The sequence below is a fragment of the Canis lupus genome, chromosome 9 (genome assembly GCF_011100685.1).
Source record: "Canis lupus familiaris isolate Mischka breed German Shepherd chromosome 9, alternate assembly UU_Cfam_GSD_1.0, whole genome shotgun sequence".
Classification (NCBI taxonomy): Eukaryota; Metazoa; Chordata; class Mammalia; order Carnivora; family Canidae; genus Canis; species Canis lupus.
In genome coordinates, this window is record NC_049230.1 from 22,765,730 (window position 1) to 22,790,496 (window position 24,767).

General features: G+C 55.0%; 1 protein-coding gene and 1 long non-coding RNA gene across 8 annotated transcripts; one reads left to right on the forward strand and one right to left on the reverse strand.

Moving 5' to 3' along the window:
• LOC102156102 lies at positions 1-21,159 on the forward strand. 2 transcript variants are annotated; one of them, XR_005364400.1, is made up of 5 exons: positions 1-770; positions 2,369-2,479; positions 16,527-16,611; positions 17,879-17,973; positions 20,792-21,159. It is a non-coding gene; the product is annotated as an uncharacterized LOC102156102 (long non-coding RNA). The 2 variants fall into 2 exon arrangements; XR_005364399.1 differs by lacking the exon at positions 20,792-21,159 and adding an exon at positions 18,218-19,069 and having other exon boundaries at positions 5-770.
• Positions 1,475-24,190, reverse strand: STARD3 (StAR related lipid transfer domain containing 3). Of its 6 annotated transcripts, XM_038547424.1 has the most exons (18): positions 24,039-24,171; positions 23,419-23,620; positions 19,302-19,461; positions 15,748-15,903; positions 11,104-11,376; positions 7,549-7,626; positions 7,071-7,148; positions 6,889-6,942; positions 6,394-6,511; positions 6,085-6,183; positions 5,818-5,870; positions 5,367-5,459; positions 4,662-4,724; positions 4,407-4,502; positions 3,962-4,041; positions 3,764-3,868; positions 2,662-2,755; positions 1,475-2,228 (listed from the first exon to the last, which is right to left on the reverse strand). In XM_038547424.1, the coding sequence occupies exons 5-18, from the start codon at positions 11,323-11,325 to the stop codon at positions 2,124-2,126; spliced, it is 1,338 nt and encodes a 445-aa protein (XP_038403352.1). In that variant the 5' UTR covers positions 11,326-11,376; positions 15,748-15,903; positions 19,302-19,461; positions 23,419-23,620; positions 24,039-24,171; the 3' UTR covers positions 1,475-2,123. The 6 variants fall into 6 exon arrangements, with proteins under 6 accessions (XP_038403352.1, XP_038403351.1, XP_038403354.1 ...); XM_038547423.1 differs by lacking the exon at positions 23,419-23,620 and having other exon boundaries at positions 24,039-24,190; XM_038547426.1 differs by lacking the exons at positions 15,748-15,903; positions 23,419-23,620 and having other exon boundaries at positions 24,039-24,190.
• Positions 24,191-24,767: the final 577 nt, after the last annotated feature.

The window sequence follows — 24,767 nt, forward strand, 5'->3', positions numbered from 1 at the left end:
AGGGAGGGCAGGGGCCTGTCTGAAAACAGAGCAGACAGTGGCAGGAATCGAGGCCCACTCTGGGCTCTGTACCAGGCCATCGGGTCCTGCCCCCACTGCTCTCCTCTGCCTGGGAACAAGGGCAGAGCCCCTAGCCATGCCCTGCGACAGGAAGGGACAGTATAACCACTCTCAGGTATCTGCAGCGAGACCTGGTCCTCGACTGCCACCACCACACTGGCATGAAATAATGTGGTTAACTCTGCACCGGGACCCTGCACATGAGCCTTTGTCAGCCTTCCCACGGCCAGTGGTCAGAAAAGTGGCTTCCCAGGTCAGGCCAGTCAGGGTGCAAACAGCAAGTGTGGGAGGAGGCCCCCAGCTCTATCCCCAACTCCACCCCAAGGCAGGTGAGATGGGAATCCAGGGGCTCCAAGAAGTGGCAGGGTCAGATCTGGCTCTCGCCCCAAACCAGCTGTAAATAGTCTGGTGACCAAGAAGCCACCTCTGCCTCTCTCTGGGCCTCATTTTCTGCTCACAACAGCCTGAGCGGCTCCACTGTGCCACCTGGGAGGGGCCTGGCTCTTACTCGGGGGAGCAGGGGAGCTTCTGGGAAAGCCCAGCATTCAAGGGAAGCAGCTCATGGTGCAGGGAACTGGCGCACAGGGCGCTGGGCATGGGGGGAGGACAAGTAAGGGCATCACTGAGTGGACACAGCAAAGGGCACCGGAAGAGGCTGTGCAAGAGCTGAGAAGAGGATCCTGCAGAAACAGCAGAGCACCCAGCAGCTGGTAAGCCCCGTGGGTGCTCGCCTGGAGCAGAACTACGTCCTCTTGATTCCTGAAGCACTAGGCCTGATTCTGGTTTTAATCTTCCGACAGCCCTACAACATAACGAGTCTCATTTTTACAAAGCAGGAAACGGAGGCCCAGAGAGGTCGATCCGCCCAGGGTCACATATCTGGGCGGGACCAAGACAGGACCCCTGCCCCACCTTGGCTCTATGCAAGTCTTCCCCCCAGAAGCCGGCTGGCAGGGAGGGGGGCGGGGTAGGGAGGGTGGTGGCCCCTGCCCGCAATCTGACTCTGTGCTGCCCCTAGCGAGTGTGGTGGGGCAGGTGAGGAGCCAGAGAGACGGAGATCCCAGCGTGGCCTCAGTGACCCAGAAGTCCAGCCCTACCCCCAGGCCGACTGTGGGACCCCAAGAACGGTCAGAGCCTGCCAGGTCTCTCCTGCCTCCCCCCCAATTCCTGGGCAAGAGACCTTCCACCGACCTTCCCTCACAAGAGGCTGGGCTGGGGGGTGGGGTGTTGTTCTCTGACCAATCATCTGTCCAGCTGGACCAGCCAGGAAAGTAGGGGGTTCCAGAAACAGGGTCCCGCTGGCTCCGCCCTCCCGCTGGCTCTGGGAGGGTATGACAGGGTGTGGGATATGTCTCACCTGCCCGGTCCCCACCTCCACAATGCTGCCCCTCCTCTTCCCTCAAGAGGCTAGACAGGAGGGGCTTTGTTTTTTTATGGTTTTTTTTTAGTTTGTTTTTAATAATTGGCTCAAATTACAAAGGTCCCCAAGGAACCCTGAGGAGGGGAGAAAATCTGGGAGTGGCAGAGGTTCACTGCCAGCACCCACCACCCCCACCTACCACCCGCTCCCCTACAAGTGCATGTGGAAAAAGGTCCCAGACCCTTTAAATAATCCTAAAAATCCACAATGAGAGCAGGCAGGCGAAGGGGCTCCTACACCTTAAGGCTGATGCCAAGGCCACCCTGATCCCTGTCCAGCTCAGGGATCTGGCCCTCCCCAACCAAGTCTGATGCTCCCATTCCAGATCCTGCCCCTGGCTACGGAGGGGCCAGTGGATCTCTTCCCCCACGAGGCAGGGCCAGTCCTTGTGTAAACAGCGGCCGAGCCCTGAAGTCCAGATGCCTGACCTCACGACCTGCTCACAGCCGCGGCTCCCAGGCACAGCGAAGCACAGTGGGGGTGGCAGCTTGGGGCCAAGGTGCTGCCACAGGAGGGCACTTCTTCCTCCCCACTGCATGAGGCCAGGTCCTCTGTGGGCCTCGGGAAGCCCCACTGGCCCCCGCTCAGGCTCTGAAGGCTGTGGTGACAGGACCCCGGCCTGCAGGGTGGCGAGGGGGCATGGTTACACCCGGGCCCCCAGCTCTGTGATGCGCTGCCGCAGGTGAAAGGCAAACTCGAACATGGTGGCCGCGAGGCTCTGGTGGATGAGGTACCGGGGCAGGCGGCCCTACGGGAAGGGGAGAAGCGGTTTCCGGATGGCCTGCCCTCAGAAGCAGGGGTGGGGGGTGGGGGTATGTACCCTGGGCCAGAGCAGCAGGTGCAGGTGCGGCTCTGGAACGTAGCCTGAGTCACCCCTCTCCCCCTCAGCCCTGGCAGAAAAGAACACGCTGTGCCGGCTCTTGGCACCGTCACACAAACAGACCTAGGAGGGGCTGGCTTGGCAGTCGGCCACGGCTCCTGGGGCCTCGAGAGTCGGAGGTAAGTGGATGTACAGGCCCTCCAGCCACTCAGGAGACCATCTTGACCCAACCCTAAATTTTAGCCTAAGGTAGGAGGCAGAGTAGGTGAGGTCCTAAGCCTGACAGGAGACCCTACCCCAAGGTCCCCCAGCAAGTCCCCTCTACTGTACTGAGCCAGCCTTGCTGCCCCAGCACCCGCACCTTGAGATCTGTATTAAGGATCCAGACGAAGGTGCAGACTCGGGGATTACTGGCTGACTTGAGCACGACGAAGCCCCCAGGGCCATTCTCTCCCCTAAGAGAAAAGCATCATTAACGGGTACCTTGGAGCCAGGCAAGGCCTCCAACCTGACCCCACACCCCATTTTTGGCTCATCCTAGCCTGGGGTGAAATTGGGAAAGGAGCTACTGGTCTAGCAGCTGCCAGTCGGCCTGAGCAGGGGCCAGAACAGGTGTCCCAGATACAGCGGGGGGGGGGAGGGGGGGATATAGCCCCCCACCTGTACCATGGGATGCCCAACTGCCCCTTCTACAGCCTGCCGATGTCTGTGCACCACCAGTGGCAGCCAGCATCCTCTGTCCAGGGAGGGGTGGGTTGTGCATGCATTTCTCACCCCTGCCTAACTCGGGGAATAGTGCAGTGCTGGGGGTGCCTTCCCAGGAGGCAGGGAGGGCACATCCCATCACCAGTCAGCTCCCCCACAGTTCCATCAGACACCCTCAAGCCCACTCCACAGATAAGGAAGTTGGCACCCAGAAAGAGGCCTGCTTGCTCGTCACCCAGGGATCTGGTATATCAAATCTCAAACTCAATGCACACTGCTCCTTGTGGAACCTCAGGAAGGATGGGGAGCATGGGCAATCAGGGAGGAAGCCATCTACAGCACTGAGATCTAAGGTTAGACATCAGGAGAACCTGAAGATGCCCTGGGACAAGCAAGGTGGCGGGGACCAATGCTCCTCAGGCAGGGAAGTAAAGCTCCAGAACACGGAGCCTTCTGCTCAGGTCGCCTGGAGCAGCACTGCCGCATGGCTCCCAGCCTCCTTCCCTATCTTCAGGCTATTCGTAGGGCTGCCCTCCAGCCTGGGCAGTGTGGTTCCAGCCCTTAATCCCACGGTCTCCAGGAGGGAGAGCAGATTAGCAGGGCAAGGGGCTGAGAGGGGCAGAGGCCAGCAGGACAGGGGACAGGCAGGCAGTCTCAGCAGGAGAAAGTGCCCAGCCATCCACGCCGTACCCTACCCTGCCCTCACAGCCACCAGAGAAGGGGCCAGCTGGGATGCCCCCAGGCAAGGTGAGGCTCACCTGACATATTTGTGTGTTGGGGGCTTGGCGCAGTGGGTGGTGGCGATGCCCGATGACACATACCGGTCTCTGCGCCGCTCAATGCGCCGCACGTTCACGAAGTCCCTAGGGGGTGGAAGGGTTAGAGGGGAGCAGGGAGCCAAGCCCGTGATCCAAGGGCAGGAGGCTGCCTGTGAGGAGGGGCTTGGTGGCACTCACCTGGGGGAGACCACCCCGCCCGCGGCCCCCGAAGAGACATCGTAGGAGATGAGGGTGTTGTCCTCTACTCGCTGCAGGATCTAAGGCATCAGGGGAGATGTGAGGGGACAGCCCAGCCCAGGAACACCCCAGGGACAGGGTCCCAGCATCTCAGGGAGCCCCCAGACCAGCCTTTCTCTGCCCAGGTCCCTTTACTGAGAGCCACTCCCAGGCCCGGGGCTGGGCTGTGCATGCTCCCTCTCCATCTCCTGACCCTCTCCAGCAGGCGCCATTATCACCATCTCCATTTTACAGACAGGGAAGCTGAGGCACAGAGCAGTTCAATGATATGACCCAGCTTCCCAGGGGTAACTGGTCCTGCTGGGGTGCAACTGCATCCTGATCTGCTGTGTTGCTCTGCCTCTGCCCTGAGATGTGGCCAGGACAGGCCCCCGGTTCGGCTCACCTGGCAGGCAGTCACCGTCTTGTTCCACAGCACCATCCTCTCGGGCTGCAGGATCACCTCCTGGTACACTAGCTCCGCAGGGCAGGGCAGGAAGGTCTGGGGCAGGGTGGGCAGAGGCCTGGGTGGTCTCACAAGTGCTTGGGCATACAAGCCCTTCCCTCTTGGTGGGGAGAAACTTGCCAGGAGGACCCTTAGCCCCTTCTTGGAATCTCAGACAGAGCAGGAGGCTTCAGGACACCTGCTTCCCTCACTCACCTTTAGGATGAATGTCTTGCCATGGAAGGGGACCTCGATGGTGTACACAGTGTCCCCATATTCCTGTGGCAGGGAAAGAAGGGTGACGGGGAGGTGGGCAGAGGGCAAGGGGAGGCTGGGGGCGGGGTGGGCCGGTAGAGGAGGAATGGGTGCCCCAACAGGGCAGCTTTTTCACAGCTCAGGGTAGAAAACTTCAGGAGTTTGGCGATACTCAGGCAGCCGTTAAAAAAGAGTGGTCTGACAAACGTCCAGCAACGAGAGAAAGGCTTTCGATATCAAGTTAGAGGACAGAAGCACTGCCGTACCACAAGGCAAGCTAGAGCTCCCAGAGGGACCGCCACAGAGGGACAGGACACGTCCGCATTCCCCAAGCTCACTGCCATCTCTTTAGATAATGTTGTTTTGATTATGAAACAAAATACCGGACACAGGGCAGAAGCCTGGCTTCCCCTTCAAAGCCAAGCTGAGTGAGGAGAACAGCAGGGGGCGGAGGATGGGTTGGGCATGGGGCAGGGAGGCAGGGAAACATCCAATCCAGCATCCAGCCCCACCTCTTGCCAAGTGATGACCCCAGGGCCCAGCCCCCTCTCCTGGCACAGGAATATGGTTCCAACCCTTGAAATCCTTGGGCTTCTCAGGCCTCAGAAAAGCCAGCAAAAACTCCCATCACATGTGGGCAGGGCAGGTGGGAGAGGGATTTCTTACATTGTTCTTCTCAAACTTCCAGTTCTCCTCCTGGGCCAAGATCTGGTCCACCACTGCCATGGCCTCCTTTCCCTGATGGATGTACTCCCGTTCCTGGCCAGGGAGGAGAGGCAGGAAGGGATCAGCCTAGGGCCCGCCCACCCACCACCGTGTTCATGGCCAGTTCTTTCTCTACATACTCCACATACATGGAGTCTGGGTTGGTCTCTTCGGCCCGTCGGGTCCCCAGGGGCCATGGCCGTGATTGCTCCCCTCTGGAGCCCAGGTATGAGGCAGCCTGGTGGGCCGGACCGACGGTGGGGCAGACACTCAGGTGCACACTGCCTGGCCTTCAGGCCGCCTGAGATCCACCCTCTGCGAGGAAGCCCCTGCCCACTCTGCTGAGCCCAGCACCGACACCTTCTCTGGGGTGCCCACTCCAAAGGTCGGGTGGGGGTGGGCTGCCAAATACCTGGGCAGAGAAGCTTTTCTTCCCAACGTCTTCATCTGATTCATTGTCAGACCCTGCAGAAAACAAGCACAGATGACAATAGGAAGGCATGGGAACAGACTGTGGGGAGGTAGTGGGGTTCACGTACAAGATTGCGGGGGGATAGACAGGGAGAGGGTTGTCCACTTTCCCCAGGGAGCTGAAAGAAGGAATAGAACAAACAGACACAGCCAACCTACTCCTCATAATGACCCTTCCTGAAGGAGTTCCCCACCTGCCAGCCCTCACCTGCAAAGGATTCTGGGGGTGAATAGAACTGGCCTTCAGACAGAGCACCAGAGAAGAGCAGAGGTCCACGGGCGACAGCAGCCTGGGCAGCAAGATACCCTGGGGGAGTCGACATGGACAGCCACTGTCCCAGAGCAAGGGCAGTCAAGCCTTAGCAGCCTAGGGTCTCCCCACTCCAAGCTCACCCTTGGAGGGGGCTCTTGGAGACTGTTCAAAGTTGGCAAGAGAGCTCAGAAGTTGCTCTCATGCCTGAAACTCTCCTCTTCTGGGGCTGTGATGACCCTCACCACCCCCTTCCCCGGCACTCACATCTCTCCTCTTCCGCTTCCTGTGGTAGGACTTTGAAGTCAAGGAACCAGGTCTCCAACCAGGCAAGGACAAAGGAAACGATGGGGAGCAGGTAGCCGAAGGCCCCTTTGCTGAGCAGCTGTGGAGGGAGGGGGCTAAGCTCCACAGTAGAGGGACATCCCAAACACAGAGTCCCCTCTTCAGGACTACTGACCCTGCCACACACCCCCCTCCTGCTCCTGGGACCAGCTGGAGGGACCTCCTGTGGCAGTGGTCTGAGATGGGGTTAATTTTCAAGCAGGAAAAATTGAGGTGAGGCTAGCAGAACAACTTTTTGTTCTTGGGGTTGCAGAAGGGCACGAAGACGAAGCCGGTGAAGAGGATTCCTTGGAGATATCAAAGGACAGGATTCCCCCCTCACCCCAATCAGAGAAAGGGCCCCTTGTTAGGAGAAGCCCATCCCTTGGTCCCTTGTGCTAGAGGCTGGCCAGACCAGCCAGACCCTGAGCCACTGACCTCAGAGAGGATGACCTTGACAATGAGGAATGCACTGGACACCAGTGTGGTGACCTGCCCAGGGGAGAGGAGAGGGAAAATGGGCTGGGGAGTGAGTCCTCTTCCACACCCTCCGTGGCACCAGCCCCACCAGGGCTCACCCCTGCCCCCAGGCCTCTGCTGCCGGCAGAGGGGTGTCTTACCGCAATCACCCACCAGTGCCGGAGCCGCAGCACAGCATAGCCCAGGAGCAGTCCCGAGAAGCGGAAAAAGGCCAAGACCTGGTGGGGGTGGGGGGAGCACACACAAGCCATCACAGGCAAGCCAATGCCCCCTACTCCTGCTGAAGGCTGACCCCCCACACCCCTGTCCTGTTCCCCTAGGTTCCCTCCATATGGGAGTGCATGCCTCAGGAGAGAAGGGCTGAGTCAGTGTTTCCTTGGGGATGATTCAGATGTGACCGTCATGGACCAGGGTCTATTCTTTCCCCCTCGTACTTGGGGCTTTCTGAAGGGAGGTCCTTGTTTCGGAACTTTCTGAATACTGAGGGCTCCCCAAGGATGGAAACAAGTCTCCATGATCAGACTAGGATGTATGATGCAGAAAGAAGAGAATCCAGCCAGAGAGTCACGTCCCTGCACCATCTCTGCCCCAGAGGACCCAGTCCCGAAGGCCACTCACAAAGATGTCAAAGAAGGAAGTTTTAAAGTTGTAGTGGATGATCTCCTGCTCCAGGTTCTTCTGGATGCCTGTGTTGGTCTGGAAGAGGGAGATACAAACAGTTCTGCAGGTAGAACCAAGTCCCCAGGGGTGCCTTCACCTTTGGGAATGGGGACGAGGTGGGGGCATGTGGAACCTGGAGAGGATGAGCCACTGCCCAAGGAGGCTCCCCCAAACACCAAGAGAGCTCAGCCAAAGGCCTGAGGCCCCAGCATCTATCATTCCTCCAAGCACCCAGGCAACCCAGATGGGCAGGGCCTGCCTCTAGCACTGACACTCATGGGCACACTGCCCAGGGAAGGGGGAGGCTTGGAGGGCCTCGGGGCCGTGCAGGGGAGGTGAAAGGCCCTGTGCAGGCAGGTAGGCCTGGCAGACTGGGTACCGGGAGCCTGTGTCTCACATAATCTCATCTCCCTCTCTCCATTATGGCGCTCCATCTTCCCAGCCAACCATCCATCTGGGGTGATGGGGACCGGGGATGGGCAGTGGTATCAGACGGAGCCCCAGGTGGCAAATCAATTGATTAGGTTTGTGCTTAATGGGCAAAATCCATCATGCTGCTAGAGAGAATGGCTAGCAACAGAGACAGACTGAGCAGACTTGTCCTCACCCCTGTCCCTGCCCCAGCCACCCATACATTTTCCATGGGACTCCTGACACCTTGGCTGGGGAAAGAGAGGATCTGGATGGATACCGAGAGCCAGAATGCAGCCTGACTTCTCAGGAGGAATGGGATGGCAGGCCTCAGCTTCTGCAGATGGGGGCGCCAGGCCCCTGGAGAAGGGAGGACACAAGGGGACTCCAAGGAATGGAGCCCAGGAGCCTAGAAAGTTAAGACCCTTCACGACCACCTAGACTAGAGCTTCTAATCTCTGGTAGGTGATCCAAATTGAGGTGGTGTGGCTTATTAAGATACAGATGTTCAGACCACTGAGTCCAAATCTCAGGAGCATCTGGAATTTTTATCAAGTTCCCAGGAGTCAGCAGTCTGGGCAGCCCCCTCATCGATGCTTGAATGCCCCTGCCCCTGTGCCTCAACCTCAGGACCACCCTGAGTCCCGTGGAGTCTCATGAGCCACCCCCCACCCCAGTTTGGTCCTCCTCTGACTCTTCAGACTGCTCCCTTTTGGGCTCCACAACCTCTCTGACCCTTAACAGTTGCTGTCCCACAGAGGTATCCCTCTGCCTGGGCATGTACAGCTGCTGACAGTGTCCTGATCCAGGGGAGCCAAGTTCTAGCCCCTGCCAGCCTCTGGCTGCAAGACCCTGTGTCGCTCTTGTAACCCTGCTGGGGCCCTTATATCCACTGAGCAACACCCAGCCTATTCAAGAACTAAAAACATATATGCTCCAAAATATGAAAATAACATCACGAGACGCCTGGGTGGCTCAGTGGTTGAGCATCTGCCTTTGGCTCAGGGCATGATCCCAGGGTCCTGGGATCGAGTCCTGCATTGGGTTCTGCACAGGGAGCCTGCTTCTCCCTCTGCCTATGTCTCTGCCTCTCTGTGTCTCTCATGAATAAGTAAAATCTTAAAAAAAAAAAAAAAAAGAAAAAGAAAGAAAGAAAGAAAAGAAAATCACAAAACTGAAAATTGATCACATATTAATTGTCTACCAAGTGAAACATTATGGCTACCTCCACTAGTGGTTAAGTCCAGCATTCTAAACTTTTCATTACACTTGAAAACAATATGGAGGGACAACTGGGTGGCTCGGTCGGTTAAGCATCTGCTTTCAGCTCAGGTCATGATCCCAGGATCCAGCCTCGGAGTTAGGCTCCCTGCTCACAGGGGAGTCTGCTTCTCCCTCTCCCTCTGCAGTACCTTCCCTTGCTCTGCTCTCTCTCTCCTACTTGCTCTCAAATAAATAATAAAATTTAAAAAAAGAAAAGAAAACAATCTGGAGATTAGACTTTTTCCGATTTGCAAGAATTCCCAAGTATGATGACTACTGAGCTATTACAGCCAGTGCATCCAGATAATTTCAGAAATAAAATTACCAGTTTTTCCAGCTGTTTGCTGGCAAGAAAATATATATTGAATGAGAGCTGTGGGTGAATTTTAGTGCTTGCTTTGATGCTGGATGGGACTCTTCAAAAGGAAATTATTAACTCAGGGGTGGGGGGATAGGGACTGGGTGGTACAGTCAGTTGAGTGTCTGTTTGGTTTGGGCTCTGGTCGTGATCTCAGGGTCATGAGATCGAGCCATGCATTGGGCTCCACGCTCAGCGTGGAGTCTATTTGAGATTTTCTCTGCCCCTCCCCCCGTCTCTGTGTGTGTATCTCTCTCTAAAATAAATACACAAATCTTAAAAAAAAATTTGTTGTTAAAAAAGAATGCCTAAGACATCAGAAGCACTTCAAACAGCCCTGGACCTTGTGGAGCCGTAGCTTTTTCATTGGTAAAAATGGCCTCGAAGGTCCCCCATGGCTCAATCTAGTGCGAGGTGCCAGTTCATCTCTGCACAAAGGACAGTCACCCCCAGAGCCCTCCAGCTCAGCCTGTCTAGAATCAAACTTGTCCTCTTCATCCCTAAACCAGCCCCTCCCCCAAACTCCTCAGTTCTATCCACAAAGTCATCGTTTTCCTGTCACCCAAGCTTGAGACTGAGACTCGCAGGAAGGGCACCTGCTATCCTGAACTCTGACCCATTCTGCAGAAGGAAAACAGGGGGAGGCTCAGAGAAGCCAAGTTCCCTGCTGTGATCTCACAGTGAATACAGACTAGAAGCTGGGCTTGACGAGCCTGGAATGCTCTGTTCTCATGGCTCCTGCCTCTGTGGTCAGGTCCTGCTCTAGCCTGTCAATGCCTGGAGATCAGGTCCCATCACCAGCTGGCCAAGCACTGCACAGGGGGAGCAGGGTGCTGACCCAGCACTGAGAGGGTGTTCGATCTCCAGGCTGCTAAGCAGCATCTCACCAAGACTGTTGAGGCCAAACTGCGGGGGGCACTGGATGATTGTCCAAAATGGGGAGGGAGAGAGCTAGGCACCACCAGGACCTGGGAGGTTTTTTTTTACTGGTTCCCTCCCACCATATCTTCTGCTTTTAGCATGGTGCTTGGGATACAGCAGGGATTCGAAAACTGCTGAGTGAATGGGTGAATGAATGAATGAATGAATGAAACCAGAGAGCAACATCGGCCAGAAAGAAGGCAAAGGTTTCAACAGTCCAGCCATAGTCCACTGGGCTCTCTCCTCCTTCCTCAGGAGTGTCCACTAGAGGGCAGTTTGGCGCAGAGGTCAGGAGTGTGAACTCTGCAGCCTGAGGGTCTAGGTTCAAATTCTACCCTTCTTCACATACTTGCTAGACAAATGACTCCAGCCCTCTGAGCTCCACTTTCTTTGGAAGATGAGAACAGCTAATTGTATCTTCCCATTCTCCCTTTTACTGGGAAAGCCACCCTGCCCATGTGGCACCCCCCCCCAGGGGGCAGTTAGAGTAGGTGAGGCCCCGGTGACTCCCCCACCCCACCCATCCCACCCCTTCCCACCCCAGTCTTGGGCCCACTCACGTTCAGTTCAATGATCCAGAGCAGGGAGATGAAAAGCAGGTCGAAGGTGACAAAGAGACAGAAGGTGCGGCGGACATCAGAGATGGCTCGGCGCTTCTCTGGAGGTGGTGGGAGGAAGTGTGACGAGAGGCCCTGGCTGTGGGACAGCGATGAGCCCAGGGAGGCCACGGCTGGCAGGCTGCGCTCCAAGTCGCGGGCCAGCTCCCCAGACAGTTTGTTCATCCTGCTGGGCCCCCACCTCCAGGCGGGGAAGGCGGGGCCTCAGCTGCAAGGCTGGGGGGAGGCGGGGCAGTGGGGTCAGGTCTCTGGGGTTGAAGGCTTGGAGGTCCCGTTAACCTCTATCCCCCAGGACCCTGTTTGCTCCTAAACACATCTGCCTTCTCTCCCATCCCAACCCCAGGGTAGCCTGGGGTCCTATAAGCCCAAATTCTCTCCAGCAGCCCCATTTCTAAGCTGGAGGGGTTTGAGAATCCCTCTTCCTCATCCCCCCTCACCACCACCACCTGCAAAGCTCAGCGACCCCACAATTCACCCTTGGAGGGGTCTGGGGTCCTCCCCGCTGCTCGAGGGCACCGCCTGTTCCTGCCAAGCCCAGCCCCGTGGTTCAGCCTCTGGCCCTGTCAACAGCCTCTCCGGCCTGCCCCCACCCCCAGGAGAAGAGGGCCCCAAGCTCTGTTCTTTGTTTGCCAAGCACAAAGCCACATTCCCTCCCAGCAGCCAGCCCTACCCTCCCACCCCCTAATCCATGGCAACTGGGAGGGACTTCCTAGAGCAGCGTCTCTGAGTGCTCCGCCTGGGACAGCTACAGGGGAAGGACATCTCAATCCCTTCTACCTCCACCCCCACCACCCCCATGATGGGCCCAGCCACCTTCCTCTCCCTGGCGTTACAACCAGCCTAACGGGTTAGTCTCCAGGCTGCCTCTCTCACCCTGCAATGCAACAACACCTCTCCCAACAGCCAGAGAAAGGTTTTCCAAACACTGGCCTAACCATGCCTGAGCCCTCCAGTCCAGGCCCTGCCAGCTCTTCTGACGGCTTCTCTCACAAGACAGGCGGGGTCACCAGCACAGCCACCCTGGTCTCTCGATATGGCAGCCTGGTCCTGCCTCCAGGCCTCGCCCCTAGCTCTCCCCTCCTCAGTCCTTCCAAAAATCAGCTCCAAAGTCCTCCCTTTCTCAGAGCCCCCACCCTCCTGCAGTAGTCCTGCTCTATTAGGGGCTTTCCTGAGCTTGTCACTCTCTGCAGTGGTCTTACTCCTTGTTCTGCAAACTGCAGATGTGGGGCTTTCACTAGACAGTCACTGCTGTCTCCTAGCGCCCAGCACAATACCTAACACCTAGTAGGTGCTGAATAATTGCCTGCTGAGTAAATAGGTGCTCCAGAGGCTCTCCTGGTCCTCAGCTCCAGGCTATGCAGCTGAGAGATGGGGCAAACCTTGAAGAGAACTAGCCACTGCCTGAGGCTAGGCCAGAGCTCCACTGCCCACAGAATCCTGTACCCATGCCCACAAAGGGCAGGATGGCTTTTCCTTTCCCTTTTCCTTTTTCCTTTCCTTTTCTTCCTTTCTTTCCTTCCTTCCTTCCTTCCTTCCTTCCTTCCTTCCTTCCTTCCTTCCTTCCTTCCTCCTCCCTCCCTCCCTCCCTCCCTCCTTCCTTCCTTTAAGATTTTATTTATTTATTCATGAGAGAGACACACACACACACACACAGAGGTAGAGACACAGGCAAAGGGAGAAGCAGGCTCCATGCAGGGAGCCCGATGCAGGACTCGATCCCAGAAAACCGGGATCACACCCTGAGCCGAAGGCAGACACTCAACCGCTGAGCCACCCAGGTGTCCCAGGATGGCTCCTTCTATTTCACAGATAAGGTAGCAAAGACTGAAGGGGGAGCAGACTGAACCATTCCTTGCCTGTGCAACCATGGGGTCAAAACTCTTAGGAACTCTAGAGGCAAGTGGCCCAGAGGACTCCCTCCCTGCCATGTGGCCCCAGGCCCAAGGTCTCTGCTCCACCAATGTGCTGGCAAGGAGCCTGAAGAGGCCCTGTCCCCTGGGTGGGGGAAGAAAAGGTTCAGCCTACAACCAGAGGGGAGCTGGCTCAGTGTGGTGGTGCCTGTGCTTCTGGGGCTTCCTTGGAGTCTTCCTGAAACTTCTTTCATGCCATCACCAGGAGGCAGGTTTGGGGGCCAGTGGGAGGGAAATCCTGGATGTTGGTTTCTGATCCCAGGAAGGTAAGACCTAATCCATCTCTACCCCCCCCACCCATCTCCTATCCCCTCATACCTTTTTTAGGTCTACCACCTTCTGGGGCCCCTCCATCTATCAGGTCCCAAACAAGCTCCCCATTTGTGACTGGCAGGGGATTCTGAGCAAGCCAGTTTGTCGATCCCTCTGCCTCTGTGCAAGCCCCAACAGACAGGTGCTGATTGTTCTCAGTAGAGGCATCAGCACAAGGCCACCCCCACAAAGCACGCTCTTGGGGTCGCCATGCCTAGCTCATCTGGCGGATACTGAAGGAAAGCTGAGCCCAGTTCTGGAAGGAGGCAGTCAGAAAGCAGATGTGACAGGCTGCCGACAACAGGACCTCCCCAACATCCATCAGCTGGACCTAGTGCCAGATAGTACACTCAGCGCATCTCTCACTGTGACAGGGCCACAGCTCCAGGGCGGGTGACATTTCCCTATCTCTAATAGCCCTCTTGTCTGCAGCCAGACCTGTCTCCATTTCTCTCCCTCCTTCCTGTCTCTCTCACAAACCACCTTTCCACCTTCGTGTCTCTTTGCCCCCCTCCCGTGTCCATCTCTATGGGTCTTCTCCAAGCCTCTCCCATCTGTGAGTCTGTCTCCAGTGCCACCAGCTCAGTCTCAAGTCTCACCTTCCCTTCCTCCAGTGTGTGTCTGTCTCTCTCTCTCTTTTTCTCTCTCTCCCCCTCCGCTTCTCTCCCTCTTCTCGCTTCTCTCCCTCTTCTCTCTTTCTCCCCCTCTGCTTCTCTCCTTCTTCTCTCTCTCCCCCTCTGCTTCTCTCCCTCTTCTTCTCTCCCTCTTCTCTATCTCACTGCAGGATGCCTGCAAGATGCCGTGGCTTCCCTACTTCCCAGGCTGCTCCCAAGTCTGCCTGGCATTTCCCTTAGCTTTCTCCCTCCCTCCCTGGGGACAGGACTCTGCTGGCAGGAGCCTGGTGTGAGATGCCCCTGGAGCAGCAATAGCACTGACACTCACACATGCCGACATCCTTGCTGAAGTGACAGACACAGATGGGGGCTGAGAGCAAAGGTGCTGGGGGAGCCGGGGAGAGCTGCAGACAGAGGAGTGTGTGGGAGCCAGGAACTGGGCCTCTGAAGCAGGGTTGGGAGCAGCTGGCCAAGCGGCAGCGGGGTGGCAGTTCTCTATCACCCTCCACCACAAAAACTGCTCAGAATCCAAAGAAGCAAGAGCTTGTAGAGTAGAAGGAGCACCAGTGGAAATGAAGACCTGAGCCCCAGTCTTGGGGCAGCCATAACCCTGAGTAACTGGGCAAATCCTTACCAAGTCCCTGTTTCTTTATCTGGGGGAAAATGTCAGTGTTTTTTTCCAACCCCCTTATCAAACAAGAGAAACTTAAAAAAAAAAAAAAATAGAGAAAGAGAAGAACACCTTACTTAGAACCTTAATATAGAAAAAAGATAAAAGGCCCGTCAGGGCCCCTGAATGGCTCAGTCAGTTAAGCATCTGCCTTCAGTTCAGGTCATGATCCCAGGGTTCTAGGATTGAGCCCTGCATCAGGTTCCCTGCCCACCGGAGAGCCTGCTTCTCTCTCTCCCTCTGCTGCTCCCCCTGCTTGTGCTCTCTCTCTCTCTGTTAAATAAATAAATAAATAAATAAATAAATAAATAAATAAATAAATCTTAAAAAAAAAAAACAAAAACAAAAACAAAAAACCACAGGACTGCTATAGGTCCTGCCACAGAAGGAAGCCACAGACAGCCCCACTGGGCAGCCATTCCTCAAACCCCAGGGTCACCCCGGAAGCACCTCCTTGGGCCTCATTTGAAAACTCTGCTTAAATGACTTCAAAAGGTCTCTGAGCTCCATCAGACCGCCTGCCGGTCTAAGAGGTGGAAATCATCTGTTTGGAACTGCCCTTAGCAGTCCCCAAAGCACCCGTTCTCTGGTTCCCTGGCCGTGACAGAGGAAGGTGGTAGCTGCTAGCAGAACAGTGAGGCCTGGCCTCCACCCCACCATGCCAACCATCCTGAGAAGGAGGCAGGAATGAGTGTCATGGGCTGGAGACAGCAGGGCCACCCCCGGTGCCCTGGGAGCAGCACCTCATACAGAGCCTAGCCCCTGCTGTCACCTGCCCCACCTAAGCACCTTCACAGGTGTCGGGAGTGGAACAGCAAGAGTGGGGTGAAGGAGTCCACGTGGGATTGGCCGCGGACTTGATACTCACTTGACGTGTGGTATAGGAGAAGCAGAGCTGCTAAGGTTTGGGGAAGGGAGTGAGACAATTGGAGGTTTTATCATTCCAGGTTGCAAGGGAAAGAGAGGTGAGGAGGAGGCAGCAGTCCACTCTGGGCACAGTGGATTACACCTGTTCTCTCAGCTCCTGAAGCAAAGGGGAGTGGTGGGCATGGGCCCCCAGGCCTGCCAGGCCTTCTCTTACCCCAGGAAATGCCAGTATTGGCCAGACTGCAGGAGGAGCTCTCGGGTAGGCTCCCAGACTCAAGGCAGACAACAGTAGGCAGTTGGCATCATGGCAAGAGTGCTGGACTCTGAGGTCAGGGTTCAAATCTCAGTCTGCCCTTATGAGTTGAGCAATCTGGAGCAAACATAACCATTCTGAGACTTAGTTTCCTCAGATGCATTAAATAAAGGCAACGTTAATATACTTAATGCCTTGGAACTATGCTCTTAAAAATAATTAAAATGGGAGTGGAGGGGGAAGCCCTGGATGGCTCAGTCAGTTAAGCGCCTGCCTTTGGCTCAGGTCATGATCTCAGGGTCCCTGTTCAGTGGGGAGTCTGCTTCTCCTTCTCCCTCTCCCCTACCCCTGCCCCACTACTTCCCGCTCATGCTTTCTCAGGCTCTCTCAAATAAATAAAATCCTTAAAAAAAAAAAAGGTTAAAATGATAAATTGTATGTTCTGTATATTTTACCACAATAAAAAAAAAAAAAAAAAAAAAAAAAAAGCAACAACCGCTACCTCCCAGGGCTGGCATTTATGTAAGTGTCAAGAATTACGGTAGGTACTTGGTGAGTGGTAGTTGAGATGGAACAAGTAGCTGGTAAAGCCATTCAGGTAAGGGAGACATTGTGCCTGTGTGTATGTGTGTGTGTGTGTGTGTGTGTGTGTATGTTGGGGGGCTTACACACTACAGTGACATATAATGAAATCATCAAAGGCCTGAGTTCAAATGTGAGTTCTACAATTCCCTCTCCAGGTGACCAGCAAGCTCTCTCAAGTCTAGCATCCGGGCTCCCTGTCTGTGGATAGAATGGACCAAGTCATTCTAGGTCCAGGCACAGGTGAGTTCCCAGGCTGCAGGAGGAGTTGGGGGAGTGGGGCGGGGAACAGGATTGTAGGGGCCCATCCTGGCTCCCTGCACAGGCTTTCAGGGGAAACACCAGGGCCGACCTCCAACACTACTGCTTCCTACTAGTGCCGGGCCCCACTGCAGTCACCCTCCATTCCCCACTTCCCCAGCTCATAAGGGACAGGTACACAGATGGGGTCCGTGCCAGCTCTGTCACAGCCCAGACCAGAAGCTCAAGCCACCTCTATGGCTCAACACCTTGCCTGCCTGCAGTTCATACCTGGCCATGGCAAGCCTACAATATGAACTATGCCATGTACTCACCATACAAGCTGCAGAGGCTACATCTGGAAACTGGGAATACCAGTCTTGAGCCCGCTATCTGGGGCATTGAAGGACATAGCGATGCATCTGTTTGTTTTTTTTTTAATTTATTTATTTATTCATGAGAGACACAGAAAGAGAGAGAAAGGCAGAGACACAGGCAGAGGGAGAAGCAGGCCCCATGCAGGGAGCCTGACATGGGACTCGATCCCGGGTCCCCAGGATCATGGCCTGGGCTGAAGGCAGCACCAAACCGCTGAGCTACCCGGGATGCCCCATAGCGATGCATCTGAAATGTCTAGAATGGGGCCTGGCACCACAGAGTAAAGGCTTAGCAGATGTTAGCCACTGCTACCACTGTCGCCTCTGAGGCTCCTTGCCCTTTCCCATCCCCTGACCTCCAGAAGGCAGGCCAAACCATACCAGGTCCAGCAAGGGCTTATTCTGCAAAGTTAGGCTGTGACCCCAGGGTAGGGAGACCAAGTCTCATCTGTATCCACAAATGACCCACATTTCTGGGCAGTGTGGCTTCTCCAAACCTTCTCTCGAGGCCAATGGGACAGTGGACACAGGCTCTCAACATCTCCCTCACTCTGTATTCCTCAAAAATGTGAGCAACTAGCCCCCTACTGGCCAGGGAGGCTTCCCAGTGGGGTCTCTATCTCCGTACAAATCAGGAGAAATCAGTAAAGCTGAGAAAGAACTGGACTCCAAGCCCAGAGAAACTTCAAACCCTGGATTCCCGCTGTACTTTCACTGAACCCCTCTGTGTCTAGTTTTCTCCTCTGTAAAGTGGGGGTGACAATGGCACCCGCTTCTTCCAGACATTATAAAGATTAAATAACTTAGTAAATACAATAGCCTTGAACAGTTCCTGACACAGAGTGATCACTGCATAAGGATCGGCTAGTGTGACATTCCTTTCTCTTCTTTAGAGGAAGACATAGTCTTGAGCTCTGACTGCCTCCAGGACATGGCTTCAGGCCAGGACTGGGACAGTTCTGGGTCAAGCCATCCCTTCAATGTCCAGGTGAGTGGAGAATCCACAGATGGGCAGGAGGACGAGGCTCTGGGTGTGGAAGATGGTGGCTTTGGTCTGTGTCCTGCCACTGATCAGCATGGGAGGGAGCTGATCAGGGAGGGTAGGATAGCAGATCAAAAAGGACTGTGGGTCATCCTGAGGAGCCAGCACACAAGATGCAAATCTGGTCTAGCAGTAGCCTGCGTTGGCACCCTGCAGACACCTCTCTTTTACTCCTCACAACCCCCACCAGGAGCTGTGGAGATGAGGATGGGGCGGAGGAGACAGAAAGTTGGAAGAGGCCTGTCCACAGTTCCCCAAGCAGGATGGGGCAGAGTTGACCCCAGGGCCTCTGCTGGCCAAGGAGCCAGATGTCAAAAGATCCCAAAGAGCTTTCTGGCCACCCAGTGAGAAACTGCAGAGAGTCCAGTACCCAGCCCTCCAAAGCCAAACCATCACCAAATTCTACTGGCTCTTCCTTCAAAATCCAGCCAGTATATCTGCCCAATGCTCACCACCATTACTGCCGTCACTGTGTCCAAATCATCACCTCTTACCTGCTACAGCTTCCTGACCACCTCCTTGCCCTCGTCAAGTCTGCTCTCAACACAGCAGCCAGAGGGATCCTGGTAGGTCAGACCACAGCTCCCCAGTACCGCAAACCCCCAATGGCTTCCAATTCACCCTGAGTAAAGGCCGAGTCTCCATCATAGCCTACAAGCCCCCTCTTCCCAGGCCTCTTCCCCTGGAACCTTCTGCTCCACCCACACTGGTCCTTTTCTGCGCATTGGACACATCAAGCAGCCTCCCACCCCATGACCCTTGCACCCACTGTCCTGTCTGAAGCTCCTCCCTCAGGTCTCTGCAGTGCTCCCTCTATTCTGGTCTCTGTAAATGTCCCTTTAGATAAGCCTTCCCTGGGCAGCCCCGGTGGCTCAGTGGTTTAGCGCCGCCTGCAGCCCAGGGCGTGATCCTGGGGACCTGGGATGGAGTCCCTCGTCGGGCTCCCTGCATGGAGCCTGCTTCTCCCTCTGCCTGTGTCTCTGCCTCTCTCTCTCTCCCTGCATCTCTATGAATAAATAAATAAATAAAATCTTTAAAAATAGATAAGCCTTCCCTGAACTTATTTGGCTCCCACTCTTCATCCCCTCACCCTGCTTTTTTTTTTTAAAGATTTTATTTATTTATTCATGACAGACACACAGAGAGGGAGAGAGAGAGAGAATGAGGAATGAGGGAAAAGGCACAGAGAGAGGCAGAGACACAGGCAGAGAGAGAAGCACTGTGCCTGTGCTCATGCTGCTTTAGGGAAGGGTGTGATTAGTTCGACACATTACCTGAGTATCTTCTGTGAGCCTGGTACCGCTCTGGGTGCTGGACACACAGCATGGAGCAAAGCAAGAGTGTTCCTGCCCTCGTGAAGTTTGCGTTATAGAAGGAGAAGACAGGCAGTAAATGCAGACTAGTAAACGTATACTATGTCTGGGGTGATAAGCTCTGTAAAAGAGAGTAAAGCAGGGTGAGGGGGGCAGCCCGGGTGGCTCAGCGGTTTAGCGCCGCCTTCAGCCCAGGGCCGGATCCTGGATACCCAGGATCGAGTCCCATGTCGGGCTCCCTGCATGGGACCTGCTTCTCCCTCTGCCTGTGTCTCTGCCCCTCTCTCTCTGGGTCTCTCATGAATGAATGAATAAATAAATAAAATCAAGAAAAGAAAGAAAGAAAGAAAGAAAGAAAGAAAGAAAGAAAGAAAGAAAGAAAGAAAGAAAGAAAGAAAGAAAGAAAGAAAGAAAGAAAAGGAAAGAAAGAAAAGAAAAGAAAAGAAAAGAAAAGAAAAGAAAAGAAAAGAAAAGAAAAGAAAGAAGGAAAGAAGAAAGAAAGAAAGAAAGAAAGAAAGAAAGAAAGAAAGAAAGAAAGAAAGAAAGAAAGAAAGAAAGAAAGAAAGAATACATGCAAAGTGTCTATGCTCAATTAACAGCAGCTATGGGACTACTATTAGGGGCTATGGGTACAGTGTTCGAGGCAGGGCCTGGGCCAGGCGTGTGTAACACGGCACTCTGCCCAAACCAAGGGTCCCACGTACACTGCTGGATAGAAGAATGGGCCCTGGCCTCAGAGAGCTGACCCAGGGCAGCACAGAGCAGGCTCTAGTGTACTTCCGGGCTCAGTGGCCCATGCCATCAGCCCTGGCACAGCTGACTTATTGGCCCCTACCCTAACCCACTGACAGAGAGTTTGGGAAGTTCCCTGAAGAAGGAAGAGTTTAAGGAGAGGATGACACAAGACAGGCTTCATTTCTCCCTTCCTTCTGGAGGAGTGGAAAGGGGAAGAGTCAAGCCAAAATGGAAACTACATTCATCACTGTACAGTGCCCCCACCAGCCCAGACTTTCTGGCAGCACAGTTTACTGAAAAATCCTAACAGACTAAGATCTCCTCAGCCCTCCAGCCCCCTCCACATGCCAGGCCCTGCTAAATGTCGGGGGTGCCTCATCGCTGGGATGACAAGACCCCTCCCCCCACTTCCTGCCTACTCAGGGACTGGTGAGTCAGGCCCCACCCGCCCATAGTGCTACTGCAAAAAAATTGGGAGTTAAGGAGGTCAAGTGTTCAAGGTCAGTCTGGAAAGGGTCAGTAATCTTCCAGGAGAGATCTCAGTCCTGTCAGCCCACTCAAGGGAAGGCTCCATGGGCAGAAGGGAGTTCAGCACAGACCCCTCCCAGCACCAGATCTGACCACACAAATGCCAGGATCAGCCTCTCCCCGGCCAGAAAAAGTTCATGAGGATACACTGGTCAGATGGGATGCCCCATTTGTCCCTTGTCTTACAGAGGTCAGAGCCGCCCCTTGGGGGGCTGGGAGACCGAGGCAGTTTCTCAGAGACAGCTGTGGACCTGGAGTCAAGAGACAGTTCCTGAACTTCATGCTGAGTGACACTGACCTTACTTGAGTCTCAGCTTCCTCATCTGTAAATGGAGCCAACAATCTCTACCACTCAAGGAAGCAAGTATGAGCTGACAAATGAGGTCTCCCCTACACTTCCTCCCTGTTCTAGGTACACAAGAGCTCAGTTTCATGCAGCATATGAACTGAGAGCCTACAGCATGCCAGACACTTGCTAGTCCCTGGGGGCCATTCAGAGGCTCTCGGTCTGGTGAGGGAAGCTCACATATAAATAAAACAAAGTGCCTCACTGTAATCAGCGCTTTCAAGGAGGAACAAACAATGGACCGTGGGCTCTCAGAGAAGGGAGCCTCTGACCCAGGCTGCAGTGGGTGAGGGTGGGAAAGCCACAGAGAGGAGGAGCCATCTGACCCAGGCCTTGAAGAATCCATATCAACCACAGGCAAGGAAGTCAAGCATTCCGGGCAGGCAAAATAGCCTGAGCAAAGGCCCAGATTCTGGTCTAAAGCACAGGCCTGCTAGCTGGCTATCTATCCCAGGGCCTTGACCCCAAACACCAGGCACCACGCCTTCAGACCTCCCCTGGGCATGGTCTCCACAGGCTCTGAAAACAAGGGGACACCTCCTCATGGCCAAGTGAGGAAAGGAACCCCTAACCTGGGCAGAAGAGGCTGCCTCTGCCCTCCCACCCACTTTAGCCCTCCTCCTGCAAGAACTCTGTCCAGAGGACCCAGCTGCCCATTCTCCGAGTCCACCCTGGTCTCTATCTCCCTCTGGTAACTTCATTCTCTTGCCCTGAGATCCCTCACTGACTGTCAGCTCCTCTGGGAAGCCATTCTTGGCCCTTCTCTCCCCTGGATTCCCAGAGCTCTGTGTACATTTCCATAGAATTGATGCTTGCCATGTAACATTCATTCATTTCCAGAGTCATTTCCTGAGCAGACTAACATCAGGTCTGAGTCTTTTTCGTTCTTGAATCCTCACTCAAGAAATCCAGATCCTGCCCCCCATGCTCTCCAACGCATCATTTTATTTACTGACAAAAAGCCAGGTTTTGGAGCTCTGGCACAGAATGAGAAGCCAGACACATCAACTGTCCTCAAGCAATTTACAAAATTAAAAATTACAATTGCTGCTCTATAACGTTCTTACACAAGCAATAACCACTAACATTTATTTTTGAGCATTCACACGCTCAGTGATTTAAGCCCTATGCATACATTATTTCATTTGATTCTCACAGTAACTCTCTGAGGTAGGGATGTTGCTACCTCCTTTTACAAATGAGGAAACCGAGGCCCTTTATTCATCAGGGTCATAAAACAGTATCAGAACCCACAAAGTTTGAATCAGGAGTCTGTACTCTCAACCACTGCTCTATTATGGATAGTGTTGCAGGGGCACAGGGGGCAGTAGTAAGTCTTGGAGGGGGTGAAGGAGTGAGAGTCGGGGGATGGGGTGAACAAGGAATTCAACCCAGAGGTGGTACTGCCTGAGCTGAGCACTGAAAAGTAGAAGATAGCCTGGCAGATAAAGAGCAGAAGGGTCTTCCCAGACAGAGGTGCTGGTGGGCAATGGTATGGAGACACAAAATTGCAAGCTGTGGGCAAGCATAGCCTTCCGTGCCATGTTACTGGACTTTAGGGTGCACTTAGGCAACTGGCAGGAGAGAGATCAGAACACAGAGCTCTGTAAATTGTGCTAAAGATTCAGCCTTTTTCCACAAGCAATGGGACTCCAACAAAGGGTTTTAAGTGAGGAAGTAACACTATGAGATCTGAGTTTTAAAAGGGTAAGAAGGGCACCTGGCTGGCTCAGTCAGGAGTTTACTTAAAAAAAAAAAAAAAAAAAAAAAAAAAGGATCAGGGATCCCTGGGTGGCTCAGCGGTTTAGTGCCTGCCTTTGTCCCAGGGCTCGATCCTGGAGACCCAGGATGGAGTCCCCTGTCGGGTTCCCAGCATGGAGCCTGCTTCTTCCTCTGCCTGTGTCTCTGCCTCTCTCTCTGTGTCTATCATGAATAAATAAATAAACCTTAAAAAAAAAAAAAAAGGATCACAAGAGGTAGTTTGGAGACTGGGTTGCAGGCAGTCATGACTGGAAGTTGCTGGGAAGCCACTGCAGTTGATCCTGGTGAGAAACACATCAAGATGGTACCAGAAGAGGTGGAGGCATAGGACCAGGTTTGCAGCACGTTCAGGAAGTCAGCTGGATCGGTCACCTCACAGATGGGGGAATTGAGGGAGAAGAGGAAATGTAATTTCCCGGTCTCACGCTGGGATGGGATGGCAGAGGGAGAAGGCGTTTGCGCGGGGGTGAGGTGTGTGTGGGGGGTGTTGGCCAGTTTCAAGTGAGCTGCAGCTGAGGTGCTGTCCACTGGGAGCTGGCTGGCCAAGTCTGGGGCTCCAGGGAGGGACTGCGCTGAAGGAAGAGGTGGATCTGGGCGCCTTTCGGGTATTTGGGTGATGTAAAGCTGAAGCCATGAGAGGGGACGAGACCATCACAATTCAGTGTATGGAGTGGGAGCCGGGCAGGAGCCGAGAGCGTGAAGCGGTACCTCTACGGTCAGAACAGGTGGAAGAAAACACAAGGAGACGCAGACGCCCAGGTGCGCGGTGGCGGTGGGGGCGCGGGCCAACTATGTCAACCAGGAACCAGTGTCACTGGTGTTGCGCCCCTCTAAAAACTCGGGAAAGACTCCTTAAAGGGTCCTTTTGATGTCAGTTAGGAAAGTCATCCACTGCCGTTTTCAAAGGAAGCTGGGGGAGACAGGGTGACCGTGAGACGCAGAGCTCCCGGACAGCGTCGATGGGCTTCCTCGTCGTTCACAGACCCTGACCCCGGCCCAACGCCAACTCCTGCCCCCTAACACTCAGATCTCGTGCCTCGCCTCTCCCCTAAGAGCGAAGAGCGAGGCTCGGGGGGGGGCGCGATCCCGGCCTCCCGGCCCCGGCGCTCCCGGGGGTAGGGCGCGGAGGGTCAGCGCGGGAGCGCCCCCCCCCCCCCAACTCCGCGCGGGGCGGAGCGAGGCCGAGACGAGGAAGGGGGCGGAACCTGGGACGCGGCGGGTGCGGGAAGGGTCGGACGGAACCAACAACGGACACCGGGCAGGGAGCCGGAATCTGCTGCCAAGACACAGCCCTCGTACCACCCGGCCCAGGGACCCCCCGGACCCACCTGTCCCATGTCAGCCACCGCCCGGGGTCTTCCTGCCCCAGCCGCAGGCCGGCTCAGCAGCCCCGGCCGAGCCTCCGAGCGGAACAGGATCTCCCCGCGGCGCCACTTCCGCCGCTGGGCCCGCCCCCGAGAGCGAACGGGGTGTGCTTAGCGCGCAGCCCCGCCCCTTCGCCTCAGTCCCCGCCCCCAAGTCCTTGGGCCCCACCGGGGGCGGGGCGTGGGGACCGCTTGAGAGGGTCTTAAGGAGGGGGAAATGGGAAGGAAGCCCAGGGGCATCCTCATTGTTGGGTCACCGAGGCCTGTCACTGTAGGGGAGAAAAAGAACGTGCCGAGGGGAGGCCTTTGGGGCTGGAGGAGGGGTCCCTTTGGAGAAATCCAATTACTCCTGAGAGTTCTTTTCTGGGGCACCTGGGAGGCCTCAGTGGTTGAGCATCTGCCTTCGGCTCAGGTCGTGATTTGGGGGTTCTGAGATCGAGTCCCACATCGGGCTCCCTGCAGGGAGCCTGCTTCTCCTCCCTCTACCTCTGTCTCTCTGCGTCTCTCATGAATGAATGAATAAATAAATAAAATCTTTAAAAAGAAAGTTCTTAAAAAAAAAAAAAAAAAAAAAAGAAAGTTCTTTTCCTTCCCTGCCTCTTTCAGCCATCCCTAGCAGGATCTACTACTCCTGTGGTCTTTCCAAGTTGTGCTCTGAACTCGTCTGCAGGAAAGACCCAGGCTAGAGGACCA

Bases quoted from the DNA above. Each gene is read 5' to 3' on its own strand.
- STARD3 (XM_038547426.1), bottom strand. From the start codon at position 11,325: ATGAACAAACTGTCTGGGGAGCTGGCCCGCGACTTGGAGCGCAGCCTG. The intron at 5,871-6,084 runs GTGAGGGCTGGC...TGTTTTCTGCAG, and splicing joins ACCCCCAGAATCCTTTGCAG to GGTCTGACAATGAATCAGAT. The intron at 5,460-5,817 runs GTATTTGGCAGC...CTCCCTGGCCAG, and splicing joins AGAAAAGCTTCTCTGCCCAG to GAACGGGAGTACATCCATCA.